Source organism: Hipposideros armiger, unplaced genomic scaffold, assembly GCF_001890085.2.
Source record: "Hipposideros armiger isolate ML-2016 unplaced genomic scaffold, ASM189008v1 scaffold_126, whole genome shotgun sequence".
NCBI lineage: Eukaryota > Metazoa > Chordata > Mammalia > Chiroptera > Hipposideridae > Hipposideros > Hipposideros armiger.
Genome location: NW_017731476.1, coordinates 1,763,139 through 1,790,277, shown reverse-complemented (window position 1 = coordinate 1,790,277; position 27,139 = coordinate 1,763,139). Strand labels below are relative to the sequence as shown.

At 48.2% G+C, this 27,139-nt stretch overlaps 1 protein-coding gene across 3 annotated transcripts in view; it reads left to right on the top strand.

Annotated features, from left to right (window-relative positions):
• The window catches only part of AXIN1 (axin 1), a 55,930-nt gene continuing 28,791 nt past the window's right edge, over nucleotides 1-27,139 (top strand). For 2 of the 3 annotated variants that reach the window (XM_019648824.1, XM_019648821.1), the window contains exons 1-2: nucleotides 1-32; nucleotides 3,974-4,930. In XM_019648824.1, coding sequence (XP_019504369.1) covers nucleotides 4,053-4,930 — 878 coding nt within the window. In that variant the 5' untranslated portion in view covers nucleotides 1-32; nucleotides 3,974-4,052. Of the gene's footprint in view, nucleotides 33-3,299; nucleotides 3,338-3,973; nucleotides 4,931-27,139 lie in introns of those variants that run through there. The other variant, XM_019648823.1, reaches the window with a different exon arrangement.

The following is a 27,139-nucleotide window of genomic DNA, read 5'->3' as shown; positions in this document are numbered from 1 at the left end:
GCCCGGGGCCCTGCCGCCGCCGCCGCGCGCGGGTGAGTAGTGCGGGTAGGGCGCGCATTCCTGAGGGGCGCGGGCCAGTGCGTCCGCCCATTGTAGGCCGCGTAGGCCGGGCCGGGCGCGGGACCCGGAAGAGGGGCTAGGCGGGTGCGGGTTGGGAGCGTGTGAAGGGAGGCTGTGCGGGCTCTGAGGGCGGTGAGGAGAGGCTGTGCGGATTCAGAGGACGTGTGAGGGGAGGCTGTGCGGGCCGGGAATGTGTGAGGGGAGGCGTGCGGGAGTGCTCAGGCTGTGCATGGAGGGTGTGCAGACTGCGGTGATGTGCGAGGAAGGTGTGTGGGGACCGAGGCTGTAGGAGCAGGTGTGTCACAGAATGGGTGCTAGCAGGGGATATAGAAGGCAAGGGCCATTGATATTGGGGTGAAGAGTGCCGGGTTTGTTTCAGAAAGGGCAGACCCTTGCGCTAGGTGAGTGGAAGGGTGTAAGGAAGACCTAGGATTCTGAGAAGGGGTGGGGTGGGGGTCCTCCTAGAGGAGGCTGGGGGCTGCAGCCCGTGTGTGGGATTGGATGGTGTTGGGTGCATGCTGTGGTCTGTGGGCCTTGGGCATGTTTCAGGGTGTGGGTGGGGTGCAGAATAGCTGCTGGGGCCAGACATTGTGTGCAGAGATTCTGGAAAGAGGTTGGACAGTGGCACGTCCTTTTCTGCTACCCCCAGCCATAAGTAGGACTGAGTGAGTCTGAAACTCAAGGGAGGCACTTCCTCTGTGTCAGAGGTGCCTTAGACTGGGTCCAGTCTTATCTGAGTGGCTGTACTCTTCCAGATTGATGCTTTGTCCCCCAAACTATCGCTTGGGGGTGGGTCTTAAATTCTACCTGCACACCACACTTGGGAGTTCAGTCCCCCATGAAACCAGAGCTGTACAGCCAGGACAGTGAAACTTTTAGCACAGAGGACAGTGGAGAAAAATAAATCAGTTCTCTGGGGGATGTTTCGCAGCTCATCTCTCAGATAATTTATGAAAAGTTCTTATTGTGCATCTCGGCCCCTCTTTTTTGCTCACACTGATGTTCTCTGCTTCTTCAAGGAAAATCTCAGGCATACTTGGATCCACAGGCCCTGTTTTGGAGAACACACAGTCCAAACTTGACAAGATAGCAATATCAGGGTTTCACTTTTAAGAACTTCTATTCAGGAACAAAGATGGGAAAGCATATAAAGTACAGTGTTTTCTGTTTGCTTTTCAGCTAGTGTTGGTGTTTCTTGGATTTATAGTTTTCAGAAAAGCTAAGTGGACTTTTTGGGGTTACATTGGTCACTAAGCATTTAAGTCATGGGGGAATGGTTTACATGTAAAACTGTAACCCTTAACCCTTCAAGAGTTTCATTAATGGACAGCCGGGAAAATCTCAGAGTCAGGCTGTATTACTTCCACGCTCCACATAAATCAAAAGTTCAAAAGTTGTATTTGAGTCTAATAAACATACACATCTATAGCATTGAGCTGGCTGCCGTGGTACCCAGGGGTTATATCTTGGCAGTGACTAAAGGAGATTTTAAATGTGGTATCAGTTGTAGATTCCTTTTATGGAATCCTTTTATTGATGGTGATTACACGCTGTTGGCCAGACCTGAATTAATGTAACTGCTTTCTGTGTGGTATGTATGTGTGTGTACACTAGATGTTTGATGTATAATACTTCTCTGTGGGAACCCGGAGGTTGTGGGAATTGGAGCACATTTCAATAACGTCAGTGATCTGGGGAGATGGTCGTGTGCTTCCAGGGACACCAAAGGTCTTCTGTCAGTTGACAGCCAAAACCAGATATGAATTATAAGAAATGTTTCTTCTGAGCAATGAGAAATAGTTTAAAATGATTAGGGAGAGTTGTTCACACATGAATTAAAATGTAAGTCTTTGAAGACAGCCAGTTTGGTAATAAAGGGCTAGGTCTTGAATTTACTGCTGTTTCCAGTGCACAGTAGTTCAGCATCTGTGAAGAGGTAAAAAGTTTGGCATCTGTAGGAAGTGTCATTTTCCTTTATGTCAATGAGTTAAATATTTATTCGTGCCCGTTAGTTGCCAGACCTTGTGCTAGGTGTTATGGGTCCTGCAGAAAATGTTTAAATCAGGCTGCCACAAATAATGTACATAAAAGTCATAAGCACCTTAAGAGAAAGTGACATTGATTCATAATTAGACTCCCGTTCGACCACAGTGACTTAGCTCTTTCTCAAGGCCAGTGAACTACAGAATATCTCTAAGGGTCAGGCTCAGGTGGCCCCAGGCACGGGGGCCCCCTTTCCTGAGATGGTGTCCCGGCCAAGAGGACATTAGACATTCACAAGCTGGTGTGGAGCTAAGACATCACAGGCACTCATTCCATGTTGATGGTGCTCAAAGAAAGTGAGTTTGCAGTTGAAGTGGTCCATGAGCAGCAGGGTGCCATAGCCCACCGGCCTTGACCTTAAGAAACAGGCTGTTCCTGCTGAGGCTGAGATTACAGCCTACCCAGTAGTTTTCATAAGAAGTCATTAGCTGCAGAAATGTCATTTGGTGCACATAATTGTGACCCAGCCTCTATCTTTGGATGTTTCTCCCTTCTAGCCATCAGCAGCTGCTGGTAGGTAAAGTTGTATGTGGTGTGAGAATGCAGATGTGGGGGGAGGGGTTGGATTACATGTAGGCCAGGGCCCAGAGTGTGGAGTGGCGGCCAGGGAGCGCTCCCCTTTGTGTTGGTACCAGATTTTAGGGTTTTATTTTGCTTCCTCTGGCTTGCTCAGTGCTCCAGGCACTTTGGACCTGACATGCTTCTCTTCAGCCCACTTCTAGGCAGACCACTTCCATCATAGCAGGCCGTGCAGCGATCACCCCCTTGGTCAGGTTGGGAGGCATCGCCCGAGCTTGTGGGCTCTGTGCGCCCTGTTAGAAGTGGCAGGGAGGACCGAAGACCATGGCAGAGTCCTGATCCAGGACAGTCCTCCCTCACACCCAAGGCAGGCTGGTAGCAGCCACAACAAAACCGATGGTTCCATGACCTCTAAAAGGGTGGGTGACTTGGTTTTCAGCTTACGTAGTTAAATCATGTGAGCTGTGTGCTTCCTTAGCTAAAAGGTATAATTGTGTTGGATTTCATTTTTTTCCACACCTTCTCTGTTCCTCAGAGTACTCAATTGCCATTTGCCGTCAGGAGGACACTTTCCTTCCAAGCGAGGTTTTAAAGGTCAAGTGCAGCTTTCCGATTGGTGATGTGAGAAGGCTCCCTTGCGCGTGCACGTGGGTGGTGTCTTTTGATCACTTGCTTGAAGATGCTGAAAGTGACCCACAATTAACTGCTCTTTTAGGTGTGTGTTGAGAGTTAGAACAACTCACTGTGTGTTTGCACATGCAAGGCAGGCATACCCAGTGTGAAGTCGGGGGGTAGGCAGAAAGCACGGTGGCCGTGGCCCTGCAGAATGTGGGGAGCAGATGCGACCATCCGTCTAATAGTGCGTGATGTGCTGTCCTTTCCGTATCTGAGTATCACAGTGAACCTGTGGAGCAGGTGGACTGGTCATCCTCATCTCACATGTGAGGGATCGGCTCTCACCCAAGTTGGAACAACTAGGAAGACTGGAAGCACCTTTCTTTCTCCCAGTCCTCCTGCCTCCCTGGAGCATGCAGAGAAGGGCTGGGCACTCAGCTCTGTAGCTGAGATGGGAGGTCCCAAGGCTGCTGGTCTGTGCGGAATGACACTGGAGGGGAGCGGTGCTCTCTGTGCTCTGGGCATTCATTTCTTAGCACCGGAGTTGTACAAGTTTCAAAAATTGTTTTAATATAGCACAACCTTGTGATGAAAGATTGCAAATCTAAACTGAATTTCTGGCGTTGAGTTCGAGTGGGAGGGCATCATTGCGAGTCTTGTCTTTAGAAAAACCTCTGTGGTCATGTTGCCATGGACCCACCTTTCCTAATCCTTGTCCTCTTAATGGTTTCAACAGGACAGATTGATTCCCTTTGGAGCTATAAGTACTGATGTATTAGGGTGCAGCGCTCATTGTTCATTGACGCAGTCTCAAAATGAATATTCAAGAGCAGGGTTTCCCCTTGGACCTCGGAACAAGTTTCACCGAAGATGCCCCCAGACCCCCAGTGCCTGGTGAGGAGGGTGAACTGGTGTCCACAGACCCCAGGCCCGTCAGCCACAGCTTCTGCTCCGGGAAAGGTGTTGGGATTAAAGGTGAGACTTCAACAGCCACTCCAAGGCGCTCAGATCTGGACCTGGGGTACGAGCCTGAGGGCAGCGCTTCACCCACCCCACCGTACTTGAAGTGGGCGGAGTCATTGCACTCCTTACTAGACGATCAAGATGGGATAAACCTGTTTAGGACTTTCCTGAAGCAGGAGGACTGTGCTGACCTGCTGGACTTTTGGTTTGCCTGCAGTGGCTTCAGGAAACTGGAGCCCTGTGACTCCAACGAGGAGAAGAGGCTGAAGCTGGCCAAGGCTATTTACCGGAAGTACATCCTCGATAACAATGGTATCGTGTCCAGGCAAACCAAGCCGGCCACCAAGAGCTTCATCAAGGACTGCATCATGAAGCAGCTGATTGATCCCGCCATGTTTGACCAGGCCCAGACGGAAATCCAGTCCACCATGGAGGAGAACACCTACCCCTCATTCCTCAAGTCCGATATTTATTTGGAATACACGAGGACAGGCTCGGAGAGCCCGAAGCTCTGTAGTGACCAGAGCTCTGGGTCGGGGACAGGGAAGGGCATACCTGGATATCTGCCCACTCTGAACGAAGATGAGGAATGGAAATGTGACCAAGACGTAGACGAAGATGACGGCAGAGACCCTGCTCCCCCTGGCAGGCTCACGCAGAAGCTGCTCCTGGAGACGGCCGCCCCCCGGGCCTCCTCAAGTAGACGGTACAGCGAAGGCAGAGAATTCAGGTGAGTCGGCCACGAGGTGTCGTTCTCTGCTCACCTCTGAGAGCTGGAGAACTAGCAAGGAAAGGCGTGGGTGAGGCGTGGTCTTGCCTCTCAGCCTCAAGTGGGGCTACCCTGCTGTCGTGGGTGAGCTGGGGGGTTAGTTCTCATGATACCTTCACACTTGTCATTAGATGTTTTTAATATTTGTGTGTTGAGGATACTTTAACCAAGAACAGACTGAAATATATGGCTTTGTAAGTCATCAGGTACATTAGACTTCTTAGAAGTCATGACATTGACACTTGACTCTTTAGCATTGAGGTTTGGATCCTCTTTTATAGAAGGTGGATTTACCTGGCAGACCTAATCCTTTTAGCTTAGTAAAGGGAGGTATGGACATTTAAATGCATCAATACTTAGAGAATTCTGGATCATTGTTTTTTATAATGATCTTCTGAGATTCTTCCTAGAGGTTGAAGTGATGGTGAGGAGGCTGCCATGCAGCAGGTTGTCTGAGCACTTGGGGAATTTCTGTGGCTGTGGTTGCATTTCTAGGATGGGACCTTCTCTCCCTGCCAACGAAATGAGTTATTGCTATTGTGTAGTCAGTTCCTATCCTGAGGTTGTGATTGCAGCCTTTCTGTGGAGGCACATAGGCAGTTTCAGAGGTGTGAATTGATGCCATCAAGAAGCTGTGACAGCTGTGGAAACCGGTTTCTTCATTCTTTTTTCTTGGTAATCCCTTCTGTGGTTACTGGAGATGTATTTGGCAGTGGGTTGGAGCCTCCTGCTGATGTTAGCAGACATCAGCTGGGCACTTGGGTTCCCCACTCATTTGCCTGTAGTTAGTCCTGGAGACTCCTGCCAGTGAAACTTGGAAAGCCTGGAATTTGTGTCACCCACTGATTTGATCAAGTCTGAAAACACATCCACAGATGCTGAGAATGCCCCGTAGGGTTATTAAAAACCCCAGTCACTTTCAAGCTTACTGTGGTAGAGAAATTGGCTACTTGCTAATAAACATAGGATTAAACATTTCTAAGGTTTAAATGTCCTTTAATTTAAGTGATATGGTTCACTGTTTGAGGTAATTTTTTGTGTGCCTTTTTTGTTCACTGTCTTTAGCTAAACTCTAGTGATTTAGCAAGCTTTTTTCAAACAGAATATGCCATAAAATGATCCTGTTAAGTAAGGCTAGTAACTGACAGTTTTTGAAACCTCACCTGAAAGTTTTCATATTTGATTAGAACAGTTTTAAGATGGGATTAAATTTGAGGCCTGGGCTTTAGAGAAAAAATTGAGCTCAATTCTGATTTCTAATTTTAAAAAATTCCTGAGTGCTGCCCCTCCCTCTCCGAACCAGCCCCAGTCTGTACACTTTTCAGTTCATGGGTCTTAAACAGCATCTCGGCCTTTTCTTTCTTGGGTTTGTTCTGTTTGTAATAAGTAACCCTTGTTATCAAATTAATAGAATACATTGGCTTCGCCTGTGTGATAGCGTTCAGCTGTAAGGAATGTGGCACATTTTGGTTTGAACTTGCCTATCTTGGAGCTGCTGGTGGCAGAAGGAGCGTGGAGTTCAGGCGTCATGTCTTCTATCCAACACCCTTTCACCCGAGGTTGCCTGTGGTAGTTTTGTGGGTGGAGGACCTCCGATGTCGGGTCATTATCCATGAGCACTGACAGGATGGAGTCCAGCACATTTTACTTGTCCTGCAGAGCGTGCAGTTAGGAGGAACGGGGTTGTAAGTCACATAGGACCCAGCCCATCCTGGCTTCAACTGTGAATGGGATTGGCTGACTCAGATAAATGAAAGGTCCAGAGAGGCAGGGCCCACTTCAGATGTGGTTTGATCTGGATTCCAGCCATTTTTCTTTTCAACACTTTATTTTTTTAGAGCAGTTTTAGGTTACCAGCAAAATTGAGAGGAAGATACAGAGGTTTCCCGTTATACACCCGGGCCCCACACATGCCCAGCCTCTCCCATAGTAATGCAGCATCCCTCATCAGAGCAGTATATTTGCAACTAATGAATTTATCCACAGTCCATAGTTGGCATTGGGGTTCAGTCTTGGAGGTGTACATTCCGTGGGTTTGGACAAATGTTTAATGACATGTATCCACCATTAAGGTATCATACAGAGTATGATACCCTGCCCTAAACATCCTGTGCTCCATCTATTAATTCTTTCCTCCACTTGAGCCCCTGGCAACCACTGATCTTTTTCTTGTCTCCATAGTTTTGCCTCTTTCAGAGCATCCTGTGGTTGGAATCATACAGTATGCAGCCTTTTCAGACAGTATGCAGCCTTTTCAGATTGGCATCTTTCACTCAGTAAGGTGCGTTTTAGTTTCCTCTGTGTCTTTTCATGACTCAATAGCTCATTTCTTTTCCTTTTTTTTTTTTTTTTTTTTTTTAGCTGAGCCATCCTGCCACCTGTTGGCAGCTCAGCAGCTGCTCAGCTCGGGCCGGGACTCAAACCGCTGTTGCTCAGAGCTCAAACTCTTGAGCGAGCTCTTAACCAACTGAGCCACTCGGCCGGCCGTAATAGCTCATTTCTTTTTAGTGCCTAATAATATTCCATTGTCTGGATGGACCACAGGTTTACTTATCCATCACCTACTGAAGGATGTCTTTGCTGCTTCCAAGTTTTGGCAATTATGAATAAAGCTGCTATAAATATCCATGTGCAGGTTTCTGTGTGGATATAAGTTTTCGTCTCCTCTTGGTAAATACCAAGGAACGTGGTTGTTGCATCGTATGGTTGAGAACACATTTAGTTTTGTAAGAAACTGCCCCATTTCTTAATGCTTTTTGGCCGCCACCTTCCTGTGGCCAGCTCTGCACTCAAGTTAGCGCCCTCGTGTCAGAGGTGGCTCCCCATCTACCTTGGCTCCAGGCTCCCTCATTTTGTAAACAGACGCTCCCCTCAGCATTGAAGGAGGGTCCTGCAGTTTTCTCTGAGTGACTGGGGACGCTGGGTGCTGCCGTGTCCTGCCCCTCACAGCATAATCACTGTTCAAGGGCCTGAGACTGTGCTCCTGGCTTACACAAAGTAGGTCACCCTGGAAGGAAAGTGGGGTGCCCCACCCAGATAGCATTGCTGCTCCCCAGTGGGGGATGATGGTCTTCCAAAGAAGGTGGGGGTTAACGGAAAAGGGAAAAGCATGCTGGGTGCTGACTAGGCAGCACGTGAGCACTTGCTACAAAGAGGAGGAAGCACGTGAATCCCGTGGACAGGGGATGCATTTCATGGGGGCGGCAGGTGCTTCTCTAAGTGTTGATTCTGCATGGAGGGCATGTCAGGAGAGCCATATCTGAGGGCCCCCTGAACTTGGAGCTCCCGGTTCCGTGAGTTCTATACCATGGGGCCGCTGGCTGATGGTGCTGGGCATGCGCTCCTGGGTCCCTGATAGGAGGCCTAGTGTGGGTCCTCATTTGGCTTTATGTGTGCTGTTTTTCATACAGCCGACTTCAGAACAGGTAAATGAGTCTTTGACTTAGGTCTCTGTCAAAGCTGAGAAAACAGTGATGTCCTTGACCTTTTTCTGCATGTATCCTACTCCCCTGGGGTCACTTTGAGCCCTTGGGCCAAGGGATGACAAGTTCCCTTACTGCTCTCCGTTCTCTGTGTGGGAGACTTTCCAGTTGTTACTGCACATTATCAGTGGAACTTTGAACATACGGTAACTGTGGTTGGTTCTCACCTATCCTTTTAATGGGTGTGAATTGGCGAAGGGTCCTCTGATGATGCAGGTGTTTTGGCTATTTACTTACTTAATGATTTGGCTTGAGGCCCCGGGGGCTGTAAGACATTGGTTGGCAGGTTCAGGTTTTACTGTCAAAAGGTTGGCCTGGGAGCCCTTTGAGGCTGGGCTCTGTCAGGCTGGATGCCAGTCCATCTTCCTCAGCTCTTCAGCCACCCGCGTTTTGTGATCGCCGCTGGTTTTGATGTCTCACCTAAGTGAAGGCTTTCCATTTCTGTTTATTGTCCTTACCTCCCTCATTGGCTGAGAAATTCCCCAAAGACAGGGTCTCAAAGGCTATGTTCTCGTATCTTCCTGGTGGGCCAGCCCAGTGAGGCGCTGTGGCCCAGGCCTTGTTATCATGACTGTGGCCAGAGACTGGACCATGGAAGCTGTTCACAGCAGGAGCGACTCGGCGACTTAGGGATCCTTTAAAGGGTGAGTGAGCAGCCCTTGCTTTCCAGGGTCCCTTCAGAGTTTGAGGAACTCTGTGACCTGTTTCTTGGTTTATTGACAGTATTTCTGGTAATGGCTTAAAAAGTCAAGAGAAGAAATGTAAAAAGAATGTGTTCAATTCATATGGAGGGCAGAAAAGTAAGATTGATTTGGGGTTTCTGGTTGGAGTTGAGTGGAGGGGGTGGGTTCGGGCGGTGTGGCTCTGGTGAAGGACGTCGGCTGCAGGAGGGCTCCATGTCGGCAGGGTGGATGGAGCGTGCCCAGGGTGGAGCATGCCCAGGCTGTGCTGAGGTGGGTGGCTATGGGTGTCCCCGGACACACTTGTCTTCTTAACAGTGAGCCTATTTGATTTGCCCTCTGGCACCTTCTCTTCACTGTCGATTTGTAGGCCATTTGTGATGGAAGGTAGCTCACTTTTAAAGCCTGGCTCTCCCTATAGCCAACCCCCACTTTTTCTACTGCTGTGCTTGTAGTTACTCTAAATGGGGGGCACAAAGCTTAGGGAGAGAGCATGGCCCCACTGCTGTTCCCTTGTCATCTCCCAGATGGGTGACTTGTCCAACTAGATGAATTCTTTCTTTTAACTGAACAGATGTTCCCAAAGTAGGTGACTGGAGACATTTCCAGACAAGGCTTAGTATGTCACTGGGATTCTCAAGACCAGACTTAGGAATCTCCTCACTCACTTTGTTGGGTGGGTGGGGAGAATATTAAGCTTGGTGGTTTAACTTGATGACCCTCACTTGATGATTTTTCCACTAGGTGGTGCCTTGTGGAGTAAGCCTTTGGGTTGTGTGACTTTGGGGAAGTAGCTACACCTTCTGTACTTACCTGTAAAGTGGGGAGGATGAAGTAAGGAGTTGGCCAAATGAGGTTGTCATGGAGGTTCCATGAGATAACACCTGGGGGGTGCTTAGACCAGGCGGTACCTGCACACAGCAGGTGTTCATTACATTTTGGCTTTTGCTGTGGTTCTTTTCGTTCTTCTTCATCATCTTCATCAACTGAACTTAGTAGTTTGCTAGATGTTGGTGAAGTTAGCATCTGGGTTATAAATGGTTTCAAAGATAGGGTGCAGAATGACATATTCACATTTTAATAATCATTCTTTTTTTAAAAAAGATTTTATTGGGTAATTGGGGGAGGGAACAGCGTTGGGGAATCGGGGAAGGGGAACAGACAAGTTGCTGTCCTTTTGTTCTTCAGTCTAGTTGTGGAGGACGTCGCTTCACTGGCCCATGTTGGCATCATCATTGCACTCTTCCCAGGTGAGGCAGTCACTCACCAGCCATTGGATGGCTGCTCAAGATGGCTCACGGCAGCTCACGCTTGCTGTTGACCACTCACTGTAGCTTATGGCAGCCCACTGCAGCAGGGGCTGCAGCCTACACTGTCGCCAGCGACTCACGGCAACCCAGCTCCAGGTTGAGCTGTTGTTCACCACCTTAGCTGTAGAGGGCACAGTGTCACTGGCCCTCGTGGGATCCGAACTGGGGCCCTGCTGCTCAGAGCTGGCGTCCCAAGCCAACTCTTAACCAACGCACCATTTGGCCGGTCCAAGTTGCTGTCCTTTTGTTCTTCAGTCCAGTTGTGAAGGATGTTGCTTCACTGGCCCATGTTGGTATTGTGATCATTGCGTTCTTCCCGGCTGAGGCAGATCGGTCGCTGGCCATTGGACGGCCGCTCACGGTGGTTCACAGCAGCTCACGCCAGCTGCCAGCCACTCACGGTAGCTTACGTCAGCCCCCTGCAGCCCCACTGCAGCCTACGCCGTTGCCGGCAACTCATGGCAGCCCAACTCCAGGTCAAGCTGTTTTCACCATCTTAGCTGTAGAGGGCGCAGTGTCACTGGCCCATGTGGGATCTGAACCGGCAGCCCTGCTGCTCAGAGCTTGTGCTCTCAAGCCAACTCTTAACGAGCCACTCGGCCTGCCCTAATCATTTTCTTAAAACGAGACATATTAATTCTCCACCCCAAAGCTGTTCCTCTTGTCGTCATTCTTCTGTCTAGAAGTGGGTCAGCCCAAACCCCCCAATCCCTGCTTTGCTGACCCCACGCTCAGTGTAGCAGCAGGTTCAGATTCTCCCCCCACCCCCACGTGTGTTGAGTCCCTCTGCTTTCAGTGTGCACTCTGGCTCCCATCATCTCCTCCCAGATCACCGCAGAACTTTCTGGCTGGGTCTCTGCCTTGGACACTTCTCCCCATAGCCCCTGTTCTAAGTACAGGTCTCATCACACCGTCCTTTCTTCCAGTGCTGCTGGGACTTCCCACCACACCTGGAGTCAGCCCAGGTCTCTCCTATAGCACCAACGTGCCTACAGTGGATTCTGACACGGCAGCACCAGCAGGCCATGTGCAGCTTTTATTCCTGTCATTGGCTAGGACTGACCATTAAAATGTTTAAAACTAGTTACAGGAGAGCCTAAAAATACGTTTTCTCTGCTTTAGTCATATAAAACTCCATGGTCTTTGACAGGTTTCAACAAAGTCCAGGAAATTATCCGTAGTTAGCCATCAGACTGAAACATTCTGGAATAGAGAGGCCCCTTTGCCTGGGCCTTTGTGTCAGTTTGGTTATGAAAGGGAAGCGCCGGCAGAGAGCAGACCAGCAAATGTTGACCAAGGCCCTTCGTGTGGACTGTACCGCCCGTGGCTCTGATGTGCAGCAGCTGTTTCTGGAGAGAGTGGGGTCGTGTGCTTGGCCAGCCTGCGCGCAAGCGTGCATTCCTGTGCAGTGCTTGGAACTGAGCCATACCCATAGGTCAGCCGCCTGGTGCCCAGCCTGTTATCAGGTGTGTGCGCCAGTCAGCGTTGCAGAGATCTGAATCTGATTCATACTCACAGTTATTCATACCCTGCAGTTATTGAAAATACGGGATTTGGCTCAATAGTGGTAGTTCATTGAGGAAAGGAAGGCCGACTAATAATTCTTTCCTCAATCCATGACCAGCTTGAGTCTGCATGCCTGTGTGTGTAGAAGAAAATCAGCATTGCTTTATTTTTCCCCTTTGTCATGTCAGTACAAATGCACGGTTTTATGAGCCACCCAGGGTCCTCTTGGAGCCTGTTAATTTCAGAAAGGGTTTGATCTGAGGAAACAACTCAGTAAATCTCTTCATTCCCTTCCTGGGATGGAGGCTGGCCTCCATACAATGCCTTCAAAGAGGACACACGTGTCCCTTGGCTTAAGATGGTGGCAAGCTGGGCTGCTCTGGGTCCATGTGCCTTGAACTGGAGTGACTCTGGCTCTTAGTACTTCCAAGACTTGTAGACTTGAACTTGGATGGCTTTGTGCACTTGAGCCGCAGAGTTCACATCATCCTCTCGGGCCCTGTCTTTGTTTCTCTGTGAAATTCGTCTATAGTCCAATGATATTTCCATGCTGTTTGACTTTATCCCACGAGCTCAGTGTTCCAGAAAGGAAGTTTAGGAAAGCAGATGTACATTTTTCTATATCTTTGTGTTTTTCACGAATGAATAACAATAGGAAATTTTTATACTTTAAAGTAGTCATTTATTTATTTATTTATTTTTTTAGCTGAGCCATCCTGCCACCTGTTGGCAGCTCAGCGGCTGCTCAGCTTGGGCTGGGACTCGCACCACTGTTGCTCAGAGCTCAAACTCTTGAGCAAGCTCTTAACCAACTGAGCCACTCGGCCGGCCCCAGTAATCATTTATTTTTAATAAAATGTAGCACCTTAACTGTATTTACTTAAAAATATAAATACTGTAATTTTCTGTGGATTTTTGACACATTTTGGAAAACACACTTGAAATTAATTACCGCCATGAAAAGGTTAAGCTGCTGAGTTCGTCCTGGTTTATAGTCATGCCAGTAGCCACCTGTGTGTTGGTTTTACCTTTTTTGGCCTCCCACTTCTGATAAAGAAGTAGGTAATTAAAAAAAATATCAGACTCAGTGAGAGATTGTGATTCCTCTTATTCACTGCACAGAAACAAGCTATGGCCTATATTTCCATAGTGCCACTACTATTGAATGTTGAGGCTGAATGTATTGTTAGAATCTCCCATTGTGATTGTGGATGTTTGTTTCTTCCTTTGTTTCTGTCAGGTTTTGCTTTATGTGTTTTGAATTCATAGTTTACAGGCATACAAATTTTGAGTTGTTTTATACACACACACACACATCTTGTGTATTGACCTCTTTATTATTATGAAATGTCTCTTTATATCTAATAATCCTTCTTGCTTTAAAATCTACTTTGATATTGGTATGGCTACCTCAACTTTCGTTTATTAGTATGTGTGTGATTTAACTGTTTTCCAATCTTCTATCTTCAACTTTTCTATATTCTTATATTTAAGCTATTTCTCTTATAAGATGGATATGGTTATTTTTTTAAAATCCAGATTATCTACTTTTCATTGGCATATTTAGCTGACTTACATTTGACATAATTACTAATATATTTGGATTTAAAGCTATTTCTTAATATTTCTGTTCTATTTGTTCCACCTCTTATCACTCCTTTCCTGCTTTCTTTTGGATTAATTGAATATTTTTATTCAGATTTCCCCTTCTAGTACATTTATGTACTGCTTTTTCTGACTTTTTTTTTTTTTTTTTAGCTGAGCCATCCTGCTACCTGTTGGCAGCTCAGCGGCAGCTCAGCTCGGGCTGGGCATCGAACCGCTGTTGCTCAGAGCTCACACTCTTGAGCGAGCTCTTAACCAACTAAGCCACTCGGCCGGCCTCTATGTACTGCTTTTTAAGTGGTTACTGTAGAGATTACAACGTGTATCCTTGACCAATTCAAGTATAATTAAGTTGGTTCTTTTACCACTCACCAGAAAATGCAAAGACTTAAGGTTAAATGTACATTAATTACCTACCCCTTTGTTCTTTTCGCATTTGTTGATTATTTGTATATGCATTTTAAATCCTACAAGATATCATTTTTATATAGTAAATAGTCATTTAGATTTATTCAGTATTTACCCATTCTGTTTCTTTTTATTCCTTCCTGCTTCTCTTAAGCTCCTATTTGGGATCATTTTTCTTCTACGGGTGGAACTCTCTTTAGTATTTCTGTTGGTGTAGATTTGCTGGTGATTAGCTCTTAGTTTTTGACAGCCTGAAATATCTCTGTTTTCCTTTAACACGTGAAGACTGCTCCTGATGGGTGTGGAGCTATAGTTGGGCAGCTTCCTCTCAGTGCTTTACTGATATCCTTCCAGCATCTTCTGGCCACCACTATTTCTGTGGAGAAGTCAAGTGTCAGCCTTACTGCTTCATGTTTGAAGATAATTGGTCATTTTTTGATGCCAACGTTAAGATTTCTCCCCTTTTTTTAGTAAACTGCTGACGTTTTATATTGTGTGTGTTTATCTTGCTTGAGGTTTGATATGCTTTTTGAATCTGTGGCTTGATTTTGGTGAATTTTGGCAAGTTATCAGTTATTAGCTCTTCCCATCTTGCTTCTACTCTATTCTCTCTCTCCTTTCCTCCTGGGATTGTAGTTACTCATTTGTTAGACCTTTCTTCTTTCTAAGGCTTTTCATGCTTTTCGTCCTTCTCTTCCTCACTAAGCTACAGTGTGGGTATTTTCCAGCTCTGTCTACCAGCTCACTAATGTCACTTCAGTTCACTAATTTCACTAATTTCTCTGCAGTTCTGTGTACGAGGTGTGATAAAAAAAATATGATGAATGTTAAGATTTTATTACAGTAAAGACACAGTGCCATTAATCTCCCTTAAAATACTCCCCCTCACTTTGAACACACTTAACTCTCATCACTCTTACCACTTTCTGAAGCAGTTCTGGAAGTACTCTTCCGTGAGTGTCTTTAGTTGTGCTGTCGTGGCTGCCTCCATGTCCTGAATCGATTCAAAATGATTACCTTTCATGGTCATTTTGACTTTGGGGAAGAGCCAGAAGTCGCATGGTACCAGGTCCAGTGAATAAGGTAGATGAGGACACACTGTAATGTTTTTATTGGACAGAAATTGCCATACCAGAAGTGATGTGTGACAGGGAGCATTTCCGTTGTGATTACAAAATACGGTGAATGCGGCTGCTATCATCCAGTGGAAAGGCAGGGATCTTCAATACTGGAAGCGTCCCGTCAAACCTTAGTAACAGTGTATGACAAGTTTCAATTTGTTCAGTGCAGTCAGTCGGGTGTGAGCTACGGTTGAGAGAAGGTGTGTTTTAAAGTGTGCCATAAATCATCATCATGACAATGCTCAGTGTTACACATTGCTTCTGGTATACGGCAATTTGTGTCAAATAAAAATTACAATGTGTCCTTGTAAGTATTCTTGCCCCGTTCCCCATGTGACAAAGGTGACTGGATGGATTCGTGACCAAGTTCCCTGGGGAAGAGGGTGAACATAACTGTAACTGGCCAGAATGAGGCGTGAACTCAGGGCCATGGTGGATATAACATCACCCAGCAAACACATAGCATGTAGTTTCAGCTCCACGTGTCTCGTGCATATCAGGACACATACACATGCCACCAAATGGAGGTGCTGTGCTCAGCATCCATCTCTCTTCAGCAGGCTAAACATTGAGCCTATATCACTGACTGTTGCTGGGGGAACCGAAAACAAAGGCCCGCCCCCATATGTGCACCTGTGCTGGAGCCCTGCCCACCCGCACCCTCCAGACGGCCTCTGCAATCTGCAGCAGTGTGGAAAGAGCAGTATTGGGCAGGGCCTGATGACTTCTGGGGTGAGGCCCACGGCAGAGAAACAACTTGTTGCAGATCCCAAGGATGGAGGGAACAGACTGAAAGAATGTCAGACTTACACCTTGCTTCCATTCACTTTGCAATTCCATTCACTTTGGAATGTAAAGTTCTGTGGTGCTGCCGTGTGGAGCTGTATTGGAGATGCTTTAAAGATAAAACGCTTCCATGGCGAACAAAAAGATTGGCACGTAAAAGCAGCCCAGGCTGCTTGTTCTTCCCTGTTCCAGTTATCGCTCTGCATTCTGTGTACATGTAAAAACATTTGATAGATCCTATAATATGTACTTCAGCTTTCTCATGAGGGGATCCTGTTAAGTTCATGAGGATAAAGTGACACTTCTTTAAAAAGAAAATCCTTTTGAAACACTGTGAAAGAAAACTCACAAGCAGAAAAATCAAATCTTATAGAAGCAAAATACCCAAAGGTTTTCTGTTTGTCCCTCAGGTTTTCACCCCATGCACAGAGGTTCAGGATCAAGGAAACCAGACACGAGCTTCCCGCAAGCGAGTGTCAGGGCTGCCACTGTTGGTTTAGAGAAGGTCTTGAGAATTACCTATTGATATGAAATAGAGAGGGCGACCCGAGGCTTGGAATTAGTGACTTCTGAGTTACTTCAAGGGAACAAATTATAATGTTTTATGAACAGAATGTTGACCTTGACAAGATTCATAAGTGTCTTCCTTAATTTTTTTTTTTAAGACTTTTTTTATTGGGAACTGGGGGAAGGGGAACAGACAAGTTGCTATCCTCTTGTTCTTCAGTCTAGTTGTGGAGGATGTTGCTTCACTGGCCCAAGTTGGCACCATCATTATGCTCTTCCTGGGCAAGTCAGATCAGTCACCGGCTTCTGGATGGCCGCGCACAGCGGCTGCTGGCCGCTCACTCTGGCTGCTGGCTACACACGGTAGCCCATGGCAACCTATCTGCCGTCGCCGGAGACTCACAGCAGCCCAGCTCCAGGTTGAGCTGTTGTTCAGCATTTTAGCTGTGGAGTGCAGTGTCACTGGCCCTCATATGTGGGATCCGAACCGGGGCCCTCTGGCGTCCCAAGCCAGCTCTTAACCAACGCGCCAATCGGCCGACCCTCTTCCTTAATTTTTAATAAGCAATTCAAAAGGTACTGTTTTGGTCTTATAGCTTCCACACTGAGAACTGGTCTTACCAGAGTTTTGTGGGATGCTGGACTTAACCACTCTAAACCTCTTTGTCTCACCTGTATAAAAGAGATTGTGAGTCTGACACGCGATTTGCCATTGTGAAATCAGCAAGGACCCATGTCTAGAGTCGCCTGCGGCTCTCTAGCTCATGTCTGAAAGACCTCAGAGGGGTAGACACAGGTAGCATCTCAGTAAAGTACTCAAAATTACCTGTCGTTTGTTGGGAGTTGCCACTTCTAAATATTTATTGCAACTGTGACTATTTGAGTTGGTGAAGTATGATTGCACTTCTTCTTTGGAACTGGTGAATTCCTTAGAGTTTTTATTGGAAGTGTCAAGGCTGGAGTGAGGGGCTGGGGTCTCCAGGGGAGGGCAGTGCCGGACTGGCTGACTCCCATCATTGCAACTAGAACAATTCATTAAAAATCATGATGGCATATTCTTTAAAACATTTTTTTGTTCCCACTTTTTTTGTTTGTTTGTTTTGTTAAGATTTTTACTGGGGAATTGGGGAAGGGAACAGTGTTGAGGGAATTGGGGAATTGTGTTTTTCCAGGACCCATCAACTCCAAGTCAAGTTGTTGTCCTTCAGTCTTAGTTGTGGAGGGTACAGGGTGCAAGCTCAGCTCCAAGTCTAGTTGCCACTTTCAATCTTAGTTGCTGGGAGGCGTAGCCCACCATCCCATGTGGGAGTTGAACCGGCAACCTTGTTAAGAGCACAAGCTTTAACCAACTGAGCCATCCAGCCGCCCGTTGGCAGCTTGTGGCTGCTCAGCTCAAGGTGCTGTGTTTAATCTTCGTCGCTGGGGGGCACAGACCCACCATCCCATGCAGGAGTTGAACCGGCAACCTTGTTAAGAGCACGCACTCTCACCAGCTCAGCGGCAGCTCAGCTTGGGTGCAGCTCACTGGCCCATATGGGAATCAAACCAGCAACCCTGTTGCTCAGAGCTTGCGCTCTAACGAACTGAGCCACCCAGCCGGCCCTGTTCCCACTTTTTAAACACTACCATATAAAGTTCCTCTTTATCAGATGCATGTGAGCCTAAAACTCTGAACAGAAACGTTTGCATAAGTCCAGGCCCTGAAGAGACCTCTGCTGATATTTAAGAAGCCGGCAGTGAGCAGGGTAAAGCTGATTTAAATGTGCAGTGTTTACTGAGCAGAGAGAAACGTTTTGTCAGTTTCTCTAGTTTTGTCAACTCCCCATATCTGAGCTCCCACTAGTGAGCTCCATAAGTGATTTCTATATAGTCCTTTATAATTTTCAGCGACCTTTATATATATTGTTCCATGCATTTGTATTGAGTCTCACAGAAAGCAAGTTCGAATTGTGGGATTTAACTGTGACCTGCAGCCTTTTCCACCCAGTTCCTCTTCCACATGATACGAGGGACCCCGTAATTACCAGTCTGTGTTGAGGGCTTTCTGCATCATGTGCTGGCAAGCGCGTCGTGTGTTCCTTGACACTCGGAACCCTTATGAAGAAGTGACCATTGTCACCCACTTTCCAGGGGAGGCTGGTGGCTTGCCCAGGGTCAGTAGCTGGCAAGTGGTAGCCCCCAGGGCTGCTCTAGAGCCAGGATTCTCTGCTGTCCGCCTCTGGGGGTGGGGGGGCAAATGTGAGTGGCCACCCAGCGGCCATCTCGCCAGCCTGCACTGGGTCTGTCCCACAGAACACACGTTTGATCTTGATAATGGGCTTTTGATGTATTGTGCAATTTAGAGTTCATTCACAGTGGTGGGCAGGGTGCCCCACCCGTATAATAAAAATAAATAAAACATCTGCAGGAGTGTGAAGCCACAGGGTGCCCTCAGGATATGGGTGACATGAAGGTTGGGCAGGAAGCTCCGAGCCTGGTGCCACCAGATGACTCATTTCCTCAGCCTTTCATCTCCTTCTGTCCTGAGTTATCTCTGAGCCTTATCAAAGAGGCAGGGAGCGCCCTGTGGTCTCAGGGTAAGTGGAAGTTGTCTGTTCAGCCTCTGATATCACTTGTTCCTGTCCGCAGTGGTGACCCCAAGTGTCTTATCTAGAACTCATGATGGATGTATGAGAGGGGGTGTGTGAGGGACTTGATGGAGGGGGCTATTTATTGACCTTGGCTGATTGTTTACATAAAGGACAAATTCCTGATTTTGTAGGAAGGACATAATATAGAGATTTTTATAGCTGACATTTGCCTGATTTCTACCATATTTCCCCGAAAATAAGACTGGGTCTTATATTAATTTTTGCTCCAACAATCTACATTTATTCATGTACAGAAATGTACATTTATTTATTCAAACAGTCATGTCTGGCTGACGATTTTAATTGGGGCTTATGTTTGGGGTAGGGCTTATATTACAGGCATCCTGAAAAATCATGCTAGGGCTAATTTTCTGGTTAGGTCTTATTTTCGGGTAAACACGGTATCAATTTTTTATTTTTTAAAGATTTTATTGGGGAATTAGGGGAGGGGAACCACGTTGGGGAATCGGGGAAGAGGGACAGACAATTTGCTGTCCTTTTGTTCTTCAGTCTAGTTGTGGAGGATATTGCTTCACTGGCCCATGTTGGTATTATTATCATTGCGCTCTTCCCAGGTGTGGCAGATCGGTTGCAGGCTGCCGGCCGCTCACGCTGGCCGCCAGCCACTCACGGTAGCTTATGGCAGCCCACTGCAGCAGGGGCTGCAGCCTATGCCGTCGCCAGCGACTCACGGCAGCCCAGCTCCAGGTCAAGCTGTTGTTCACCATCTTAGCTGTAGAGGGCAGTGTCACTGGCCCTAATGTGGGATTTAACCGGGGCCCTGCTGCTCAGAGCTGGCGTCCCAAGCCAGCTCTTAATCACCGTGCCACTCGGCCAACCCACGGTATTACATTTTTTAGTATAAACTTTTTGACCTTTGGATGTGAAGGTAAGTTATTTGTTTTGTAAGTGATAGTATGTGTGTGTGAACGTCGGCAACATCACTGCTGCTCTGAAACAACCAGAAGCGCATCTTCTCTGTGGGTTGGGCTTGCGTTTTGTACAGAGGCCGATTCGGAATGAGGCGATGCTCGTCCTGACCATTCTGGAACCTTTGTCTTGGTCGTTACTCTCTGGTTTTGAAGCCTTTGTCCTGTGAGAAGACAGCCTTCAGAGGGAGTTGCTTTGTTGAGAAGTAGGCCCCTCCTTTCTTCTCAGAAGGGTCAGGCTGGTCCCAGGGCTGGCAGTGTCTCTCCCGGTTTAGGTGATGACCTTCTTGCTCGGTTGCGCCTCCTTGAGGGCAGTGGAAAAGAGCTCTGGTCTGGGAGCCCTACCCCAGGTTTGGGTCTAGACTCTCACGTTCTCCCGTTGGAAAAATGAGAGGGTGGGGAGGGTGCTGGGGAGGGTACCGGTCCTGCCAGCTGTGAAGGGCTGTCACTGTGGGAGACGTCACCCTTCAACTCTAGGGACAACCCAGGTGGCCATAGCCAGGTGAGTGGAGAAACAAGCCTCACAGAAGCCAACCCAGCACAGAAGGGATGCCTGCTGGTACAGGCAGCGGCCTGCACGGATCTCAGAATCCATGTGCTAAGTGGAAGAAGCTGACGAAAGGGAGCACGTACTCCCTGTGCGGTGCCATTTATACAGAATTCTCAAAACAGCAACACTCTGGTGACAGTTGTGGAGGTGGAAGGAGACTGGACAGAGGAATGACAAGGGAGCGTAGGAAACTTTGGGGTGATGGATATGGTCATTATCTTGGTCTTGGTGGTGGTTTTGTGGGTGTAGACATATGTCAGAGCTCACCACACTATACTTTCATTATATGTGTTTATTTTGTGCCACACTCCACAACACTGTTTTTACAGAAGCCGTTTATGTTCCCTCATCTAGGGGATCTGGGCTCTGAGGACCGAGGGTACAGCAGTATCTGCTTTACCAAGGCTTGGGCAGAGCTCAGCTGTTTGCCTCCTGGGCCGTGACAGGTGTGGGCCCGTGTTCGCTTGTAGGCTGTCAGTTCCGTCTCTGGAAGGACCAGACTCTGGGTAGGGGCAGTGCCATTGGAAGCTGCTTCCGGTCGGAGATGGTTAGTGATGCACTGCTGGTCTTTGCCTGCCTTGGGGGCAGATTGATGACGACTCTGCAGGGTCTGAGGTCAGCCGGGATGCCCCTGCCCCTGGGTGGTTTTGTGGAGATAAAATGAATAACGTTGACGCGTCACTGTGTTTCTAGTATAAATTATTACTTGTCTCGTCAAAATAGCTATCAAGTGAAGTTGTGTTATCTTAGGCTAATGTATAGTTGGTGACTGTAATCACATGCTGTAAGCTTCCACTGACATTATTTCCAGTTGTTTTTGTCAAGCTTCTGTTTACCCGTAATGTCTGGCTGGGTACCATTGACGAGTCAGGCGGGAAGCTGCTTGTCATGACGCGGCCATGGGGGGGGAGGTCCCTGCAGACCGCACCAGATGACCACCTGCTAAGTGGTACCTTGAGCCCGAGTCTCCTGCCAATGAGTACTCATTTCCTGAGCTCCTTTCCACCCTCCTTCCCAGGAGGATCAAACAGGAAGGTACAGTCGATGTCCCTGGAGTCCGCGGTGAGGTGGCTGTGCACTTGTGCTGATCATGACACGCCCAGGAACTTGGCCATGGAGGCTGCTGGTCAGTGCAGTGTCCTGGTCAGTGGATCCTGCTGCATGGGCCTGCTGTGCACTCAGGTCCTTGGCTGTGCACCTGCATTCAACCCTCTTGCATCGTTTATGACTGTTCCCCCTTGTTCCTGAGGTGATGAAGGCCATGTGTGCCCCCTCTTCTGGGGTGCAGGGCAGTACATGCCAGAGTCCAAGCCACACCCCTCGCTTTACCTTTCTGGAAACCAGTAGTGGTGGCGTCCATGGAGTTTATCTGCCCAGTGACCATCCCCTGCCCTCCTGGACTCTGCCGGAGCCCCTTCCTTGGACACTGGGGTAGGGAAGGGGGTGCTATGATGGGAACGTCTCTGAGGCCGGTCCCGTAACTGGGGTCAGATGTAGACTGTAGGCTCGGACAGGAGCTGGTCTGCGAGAATGAGGCCAATGCTCAGGAAGGGGCTGGCCGTGGGCTTGTCAGGTATCCCAGACCCACCCACATACCTTCTGTGGCAGCCCCTTTCTACCTGTGTTGCTTGGAGGGGGTGTTTTCGCGTCTTGCTGACAGCAGTGTTCTGACTAACGCACCCATCCTTGGTACACTCTCTGGATGCCAGAAAGCCAAAGGATTTCACAAGAGCCAGCAATTCTGTGTACAGATTTCCATCCTCTGACCTGACTGGGGTCTCTGGGACTAAGCTGGCTGGAGAGGTGTGATGAGGACTCCTGAGGAGCGGACATGCTGTAAGAGGTGCATGCAGAGCTGGGGAGATAGATACACAGGACCCTACCTCATGTGTGCCCAGAGGGTTGGTGTCCAGGTGAGGAGCTGGGGGAGTGCACATGTTGGGGGGCTCAGTCAGAGCACAGCAAAGACGAGCTGAAAACCAGGCTGCCTTGTGGGATCCCAACACAACTATGGGGCACCTTCCTCCCAGGTAGCCCTCACTCGGCCCCCTGGAGCCCAGGAGTCAGCCACACTTTCCAGCTTGTCTCCCTGGGTTCTGAACCTTCTCCCTAACCTGGATTGCCATCCTTCCTGCTCGGCTAGCACTCCAGGGGCTTCAGTCAGATTTAAAAATATATATAGTTCCCAGTGTTTCTAGCTATTTTCAGCAGGAGAGTCGCCCTGAACTGCCTGGTGGTTCACCCCACCCCACCCTCAGAGGAGGTGGGAGCCCGAAATACACAGCCCTCCAAGCACCTGCAGCCCAGCCCAGAAGCTTGCTGGTTCTGACATTAGATTAAGCTGCGGGGGACTTCTAGTGCCTCAGCCATGGCCAAGGTCAAATGCATACGCTCTGGAGAGGAAAGCATCATCCTAGGCTGCCAGCTCAGTACTTGGCCCTCTGCCCAGAATAACCAGATATTGAGTGAAAAATAGCCAGGTGCTCCAGGACACACAAATGGGATGAAAAAAAAATGAGAGAAAGCTGTGGGGATGCAGAGAATGTATATTGGGTTGTTGGAAAAGTCATGACGCATTTTTGCAATGAAAAACATAGAAAAATACGTCATGACTTTTCCGACAACCCAATAGTTAACAGACACGTTGGCGAAAATCTGTCAGATCTGGTGCAGGGAGTGCCGGATGAGTTGGGATGCCATGCCAGAGGGTGAGAGAGGGGGTGTTCACAGACCGATGGGGCCATGAGCAGAAACGAAAGGAATGAATTATGATCTACTGGATAAATAAAAATGCGAGACTTCACACTGATATAAATAAATGCGGGTAGAGGGAAAGTCTTTATAGCAAAGTGCCAACTGATAGATGCAGCTCAAATAATGGCACTAGAAAATCACCGGGTGTTAATAGAGTATGTACACAATCTCCAAGTAGCTCCCCATGAATTACCTATTACTTGCAAAGTAAAAAAAATAAGAGTGGAAAAACTTGGAAGGCACTCGGTTTGCCACCAACATGGGGACCAACCAACATGATGATGTTCTTGGTGTGATACAGTGTCACTTCTTTCATGTTACTGCCAAAAGACGCCTGATGTGAATCTCAGCAAGGAAACAACGGGATGTTCTACAGAATAACCGGCCTGGACTCTTGAGAAAGTCATGATCTGGAAGCCTAAGGAGCCACCCAGGTTACAGGAGACCAAAGACACGTGACAGTCAATGTGTAGTTATGGCCTGGATCTTAGAAAATAAAAACAGCTCTAAAGGCATTACTGGGACAGCGGAGAATATCTGAGCGTGGCCTTGGATTAGTGATGGGTATTGTATGGGTTGGACTGCCTGCTGCCCTGGGCCTGCAGCGAGAGCAGAGCCCCTGTGAGTGACAGGTAAGGGAGAGTTGTGTGGCTCTGGCCTGAGCACTGAGAGTTGGGGGAGGAGCTGCCAGCGAGCCTGAGAACCTGGTTCCAGCGGCCACAGTGGGGCAGGCGGGCTGGGCTGGAATCTTGTCACCTTCCAAGGAGCAAAAGATGGAGAAGCCGACAAGTGACATGTTCAAAGTGTCCAGGTATACAGATGTCTCTTTGAGACCCTGTTTTCCATTCTTTTGAATACATACCAAGGAGTAGAATTACTGGATCCATATGGTAGTTCTGTTTTAATTTTTCAGAACTGCCTCACTGTTCCATAGTGGCCGCCCCACGTTACATTCCCACCAGCAGTGCACAAGGTTCCATCGACATTGAAAATAACCACCAACCTAGAATTGCAACCCAGTGAAAGTGTCCTTCAGGGATGAAGGGGAAATCAAGACAGTTTCAGACCAACAAACATGGAGAAAGTTGTCACACTAACAGCCCCTTAACTGAAGGAGCTACTTAAGGATGTTCTTCAGGCAGAAGAAAAATGCTCTCAGGTAGAAAAACTCCTGAGGCAGAGAAAAAAAAGGCAACTCGGGGGGTAGCTCGAGGTGACTGTCAGCAGGTAACACCATACTAATGATGTCTTGTGGGGGGATTTAAGACTTATATAGAATTAAAATACAGGATGCTGGTAGCACATCAGTGTGTATGGGAGGTGAATGGAATTGATTCTGACCTTGCGTTGCCTGGGAAGAGGTCAGTACACTTATTTGGACTCTTGATACATCAAGGGTACCTACTGTAATCTTTACGGGGACCACTGAAAGGCTAGTAAAAGGGTTACTTGATTAGAGGGAGCAGATGGAACATTAAAAATATTCAAAAAGAAGGCAAGAAAGAACAAAGGAAAATGGAACAGACCTGATGAACAGAAAGCAAGCTAAGATGGTGGCCCCATTCTCAGAAACCCCACTCAGTACACCAGGACAAGGAGATGTAATCAAAAGAAAAAACTGTCAAACTGGACCTCGACAAAAGACACAGAAGTAAGAGAACCTATAAAGGTTAGGTGTAAAAAGATGGAAGACAAAAGTCCCGCTGATAGCAGCCAGACAGCAGGTACCAGAGAGGTGGGATGAGGCCAGGGGGCATGTTTGAGTGTGTACCCTAAGGTTGTAGTCTGAGAACTGTGAAAGCTGCAGAGGAGTTGACCGTTTCCCTAGTCGCTCCCCTTGGGGAGTTCGCCGTGCGTGCTGTGCCGTGTCCGTGTGGGGATGTGTGTGTGCACACTGGCGCATGTGCACACACATGCACGTACACTTCCTCCTGCCTAGTCCCGGAGCCCCAGGATTCCCTTCATCACGTCAGCCTGCAGCAAAGGCCTGTGTGCCATGGCAGGAGGTGAGCACTGACCTGTCTCCAGAGCCAGCTCTGCTCTCTAGAACTTTAAAAAGGTAGACAGGTGACTGGTGGTGCTTCCTCCTCTCTTCCTCTCTCTCCCCTTTCTCCTCTGAACTTGGAGCATACATATGTACATAGTGGGGATTCGCGCTGCATGGGAGACTAGAGAATTAAGAGTCCGTGTTTTCCCTACTTATCACCTTAAAGATGGATTTTCTGTATGTGTGAAAGACACACCTGGGGCCTGTTGGGAGAAGGAAGGCAGGCTCAGACGCAGCCACGGCTGAAGCTTGGCCATGCTGGACATGGTTCCTGCCCAGTGGGGGAGGGAAGCGGTGGGTGTGTGCGACTTGTCAGTGCGTCAGGGCAATGCGTGGGCTTGGGCCTCTGTGCTAGGGGGGCTGTGGCGCCCTTTTCTCTTTAGCTTGAATTCTTTGTTTTGTGTGACCAAATGGATGTTTAGAGAAAGTTCCCAAAGTTTAAAATTCCTTAAATGTAACAGGGAAACTGAAAAACAATTCAGCACTTAGCCTGTAATCTGAATTTCAGTACAGTAGTTGTTAGGGTGATGATACTGGTGGTTTTATTTTTGAAATACCAGAAGAATAGCATTGTCATTTAAAGTAATAGTTTATGATACTTAAAGCAAAAAATGTGTGACGTCACAGTTGCACACCATCTTGTCTGCTCTGCGTCATATACAATCTAGACAAGGACATGGAAACAGACAGGACCCAGGGACATACTATCCGCATCTCTGAAGATGTCCCGTCCTTCCTGTAAACCTTTGGACGCAGCACATTCCCGAGAGCCTTCGTTGCCCTACCACTGCCCTCCTTTGGTTAGTGGCCTCCAAAGACGCCCTCAGGCTACAGTGGGTGGGTCAGGAAAGCTGGGCGTGGTGTTGGACAGTGACTAACCCCCTGGGAGTCTTCCCTGCCCTGTGGCTCCAGAATGACGAGCACCTGCTCCCTGAGCTGGGATGGGGGAGTTATGTGGCCTTGATGGCTGGAACAGGAGGAGCACTGACCAAGGTTGGCACTGTTTTGGTTTGTGGCTTCAGGTGCTGCCCAGCTGAGGCCCCCATGAGAGATGGCCAAGCTCTGTGGGCCTTACTCCCAGCCCCACACGTCTTGTGTGACGTGATGGGCGACCAGGATACCAAGGTGCCCGGTCTTGCCGTCTTATTAAAGCGCCTTCTCCTGAGTGTGTGTATGATATGAATCGGGGCTTCCAGAAGGTTCTGTTCATCAGGCATTGGGTGCCTTAGAAACAATCTGATGTCCACCCTTTCCACACCAAGGACCCTGAAATCCAAGGGACAAGGTGATTCGTCCCAGGTCCTGGCAGTCAGTGTGAACTGTCGTTCATGAGTATGGTGAGTGCTGGAGTACTATGCTTAGCAGTCAATTCAGGGGCTGGGGCTCTGGGGGCTGTGACTGGGCCCAGTGCACACATCGCCAAGCATGCAGCATGGGGAGGGACCCCAGCCTCTGACACAGGCACCGGGGCCGTCAGAAAACCTTAGTCCTTTTCCACTTTCAGTGTGACCTGTGGAGACCTGACATGGCTATTCAAGGGCAGTCTTTGGGAAGAGGAGGTGGGGTCAGAATACACCGCCGTGGCACAGCAGTGAGATTCAGGAAAGCTGACTTGTAGATAGATAGATGGAAGAGCCTAGTTACCGACACAGATGCATGTGTGTGAGGGACGTTCAGATCCAATGCGGAGAGGCATTAAAAGTAATCAGAGGGCTGGCCGAGTGGTGCATTGGTTAAGAGTTGCTTGGGACGCCAGCTCTGAGCATCAGGGCCCCGGTTCAGATCCCACATGAGGGCCAGTGACACTGCCCTCTACAGCTAAGATGCTGAACAACAGCTCAACCTGGAGCTGGGT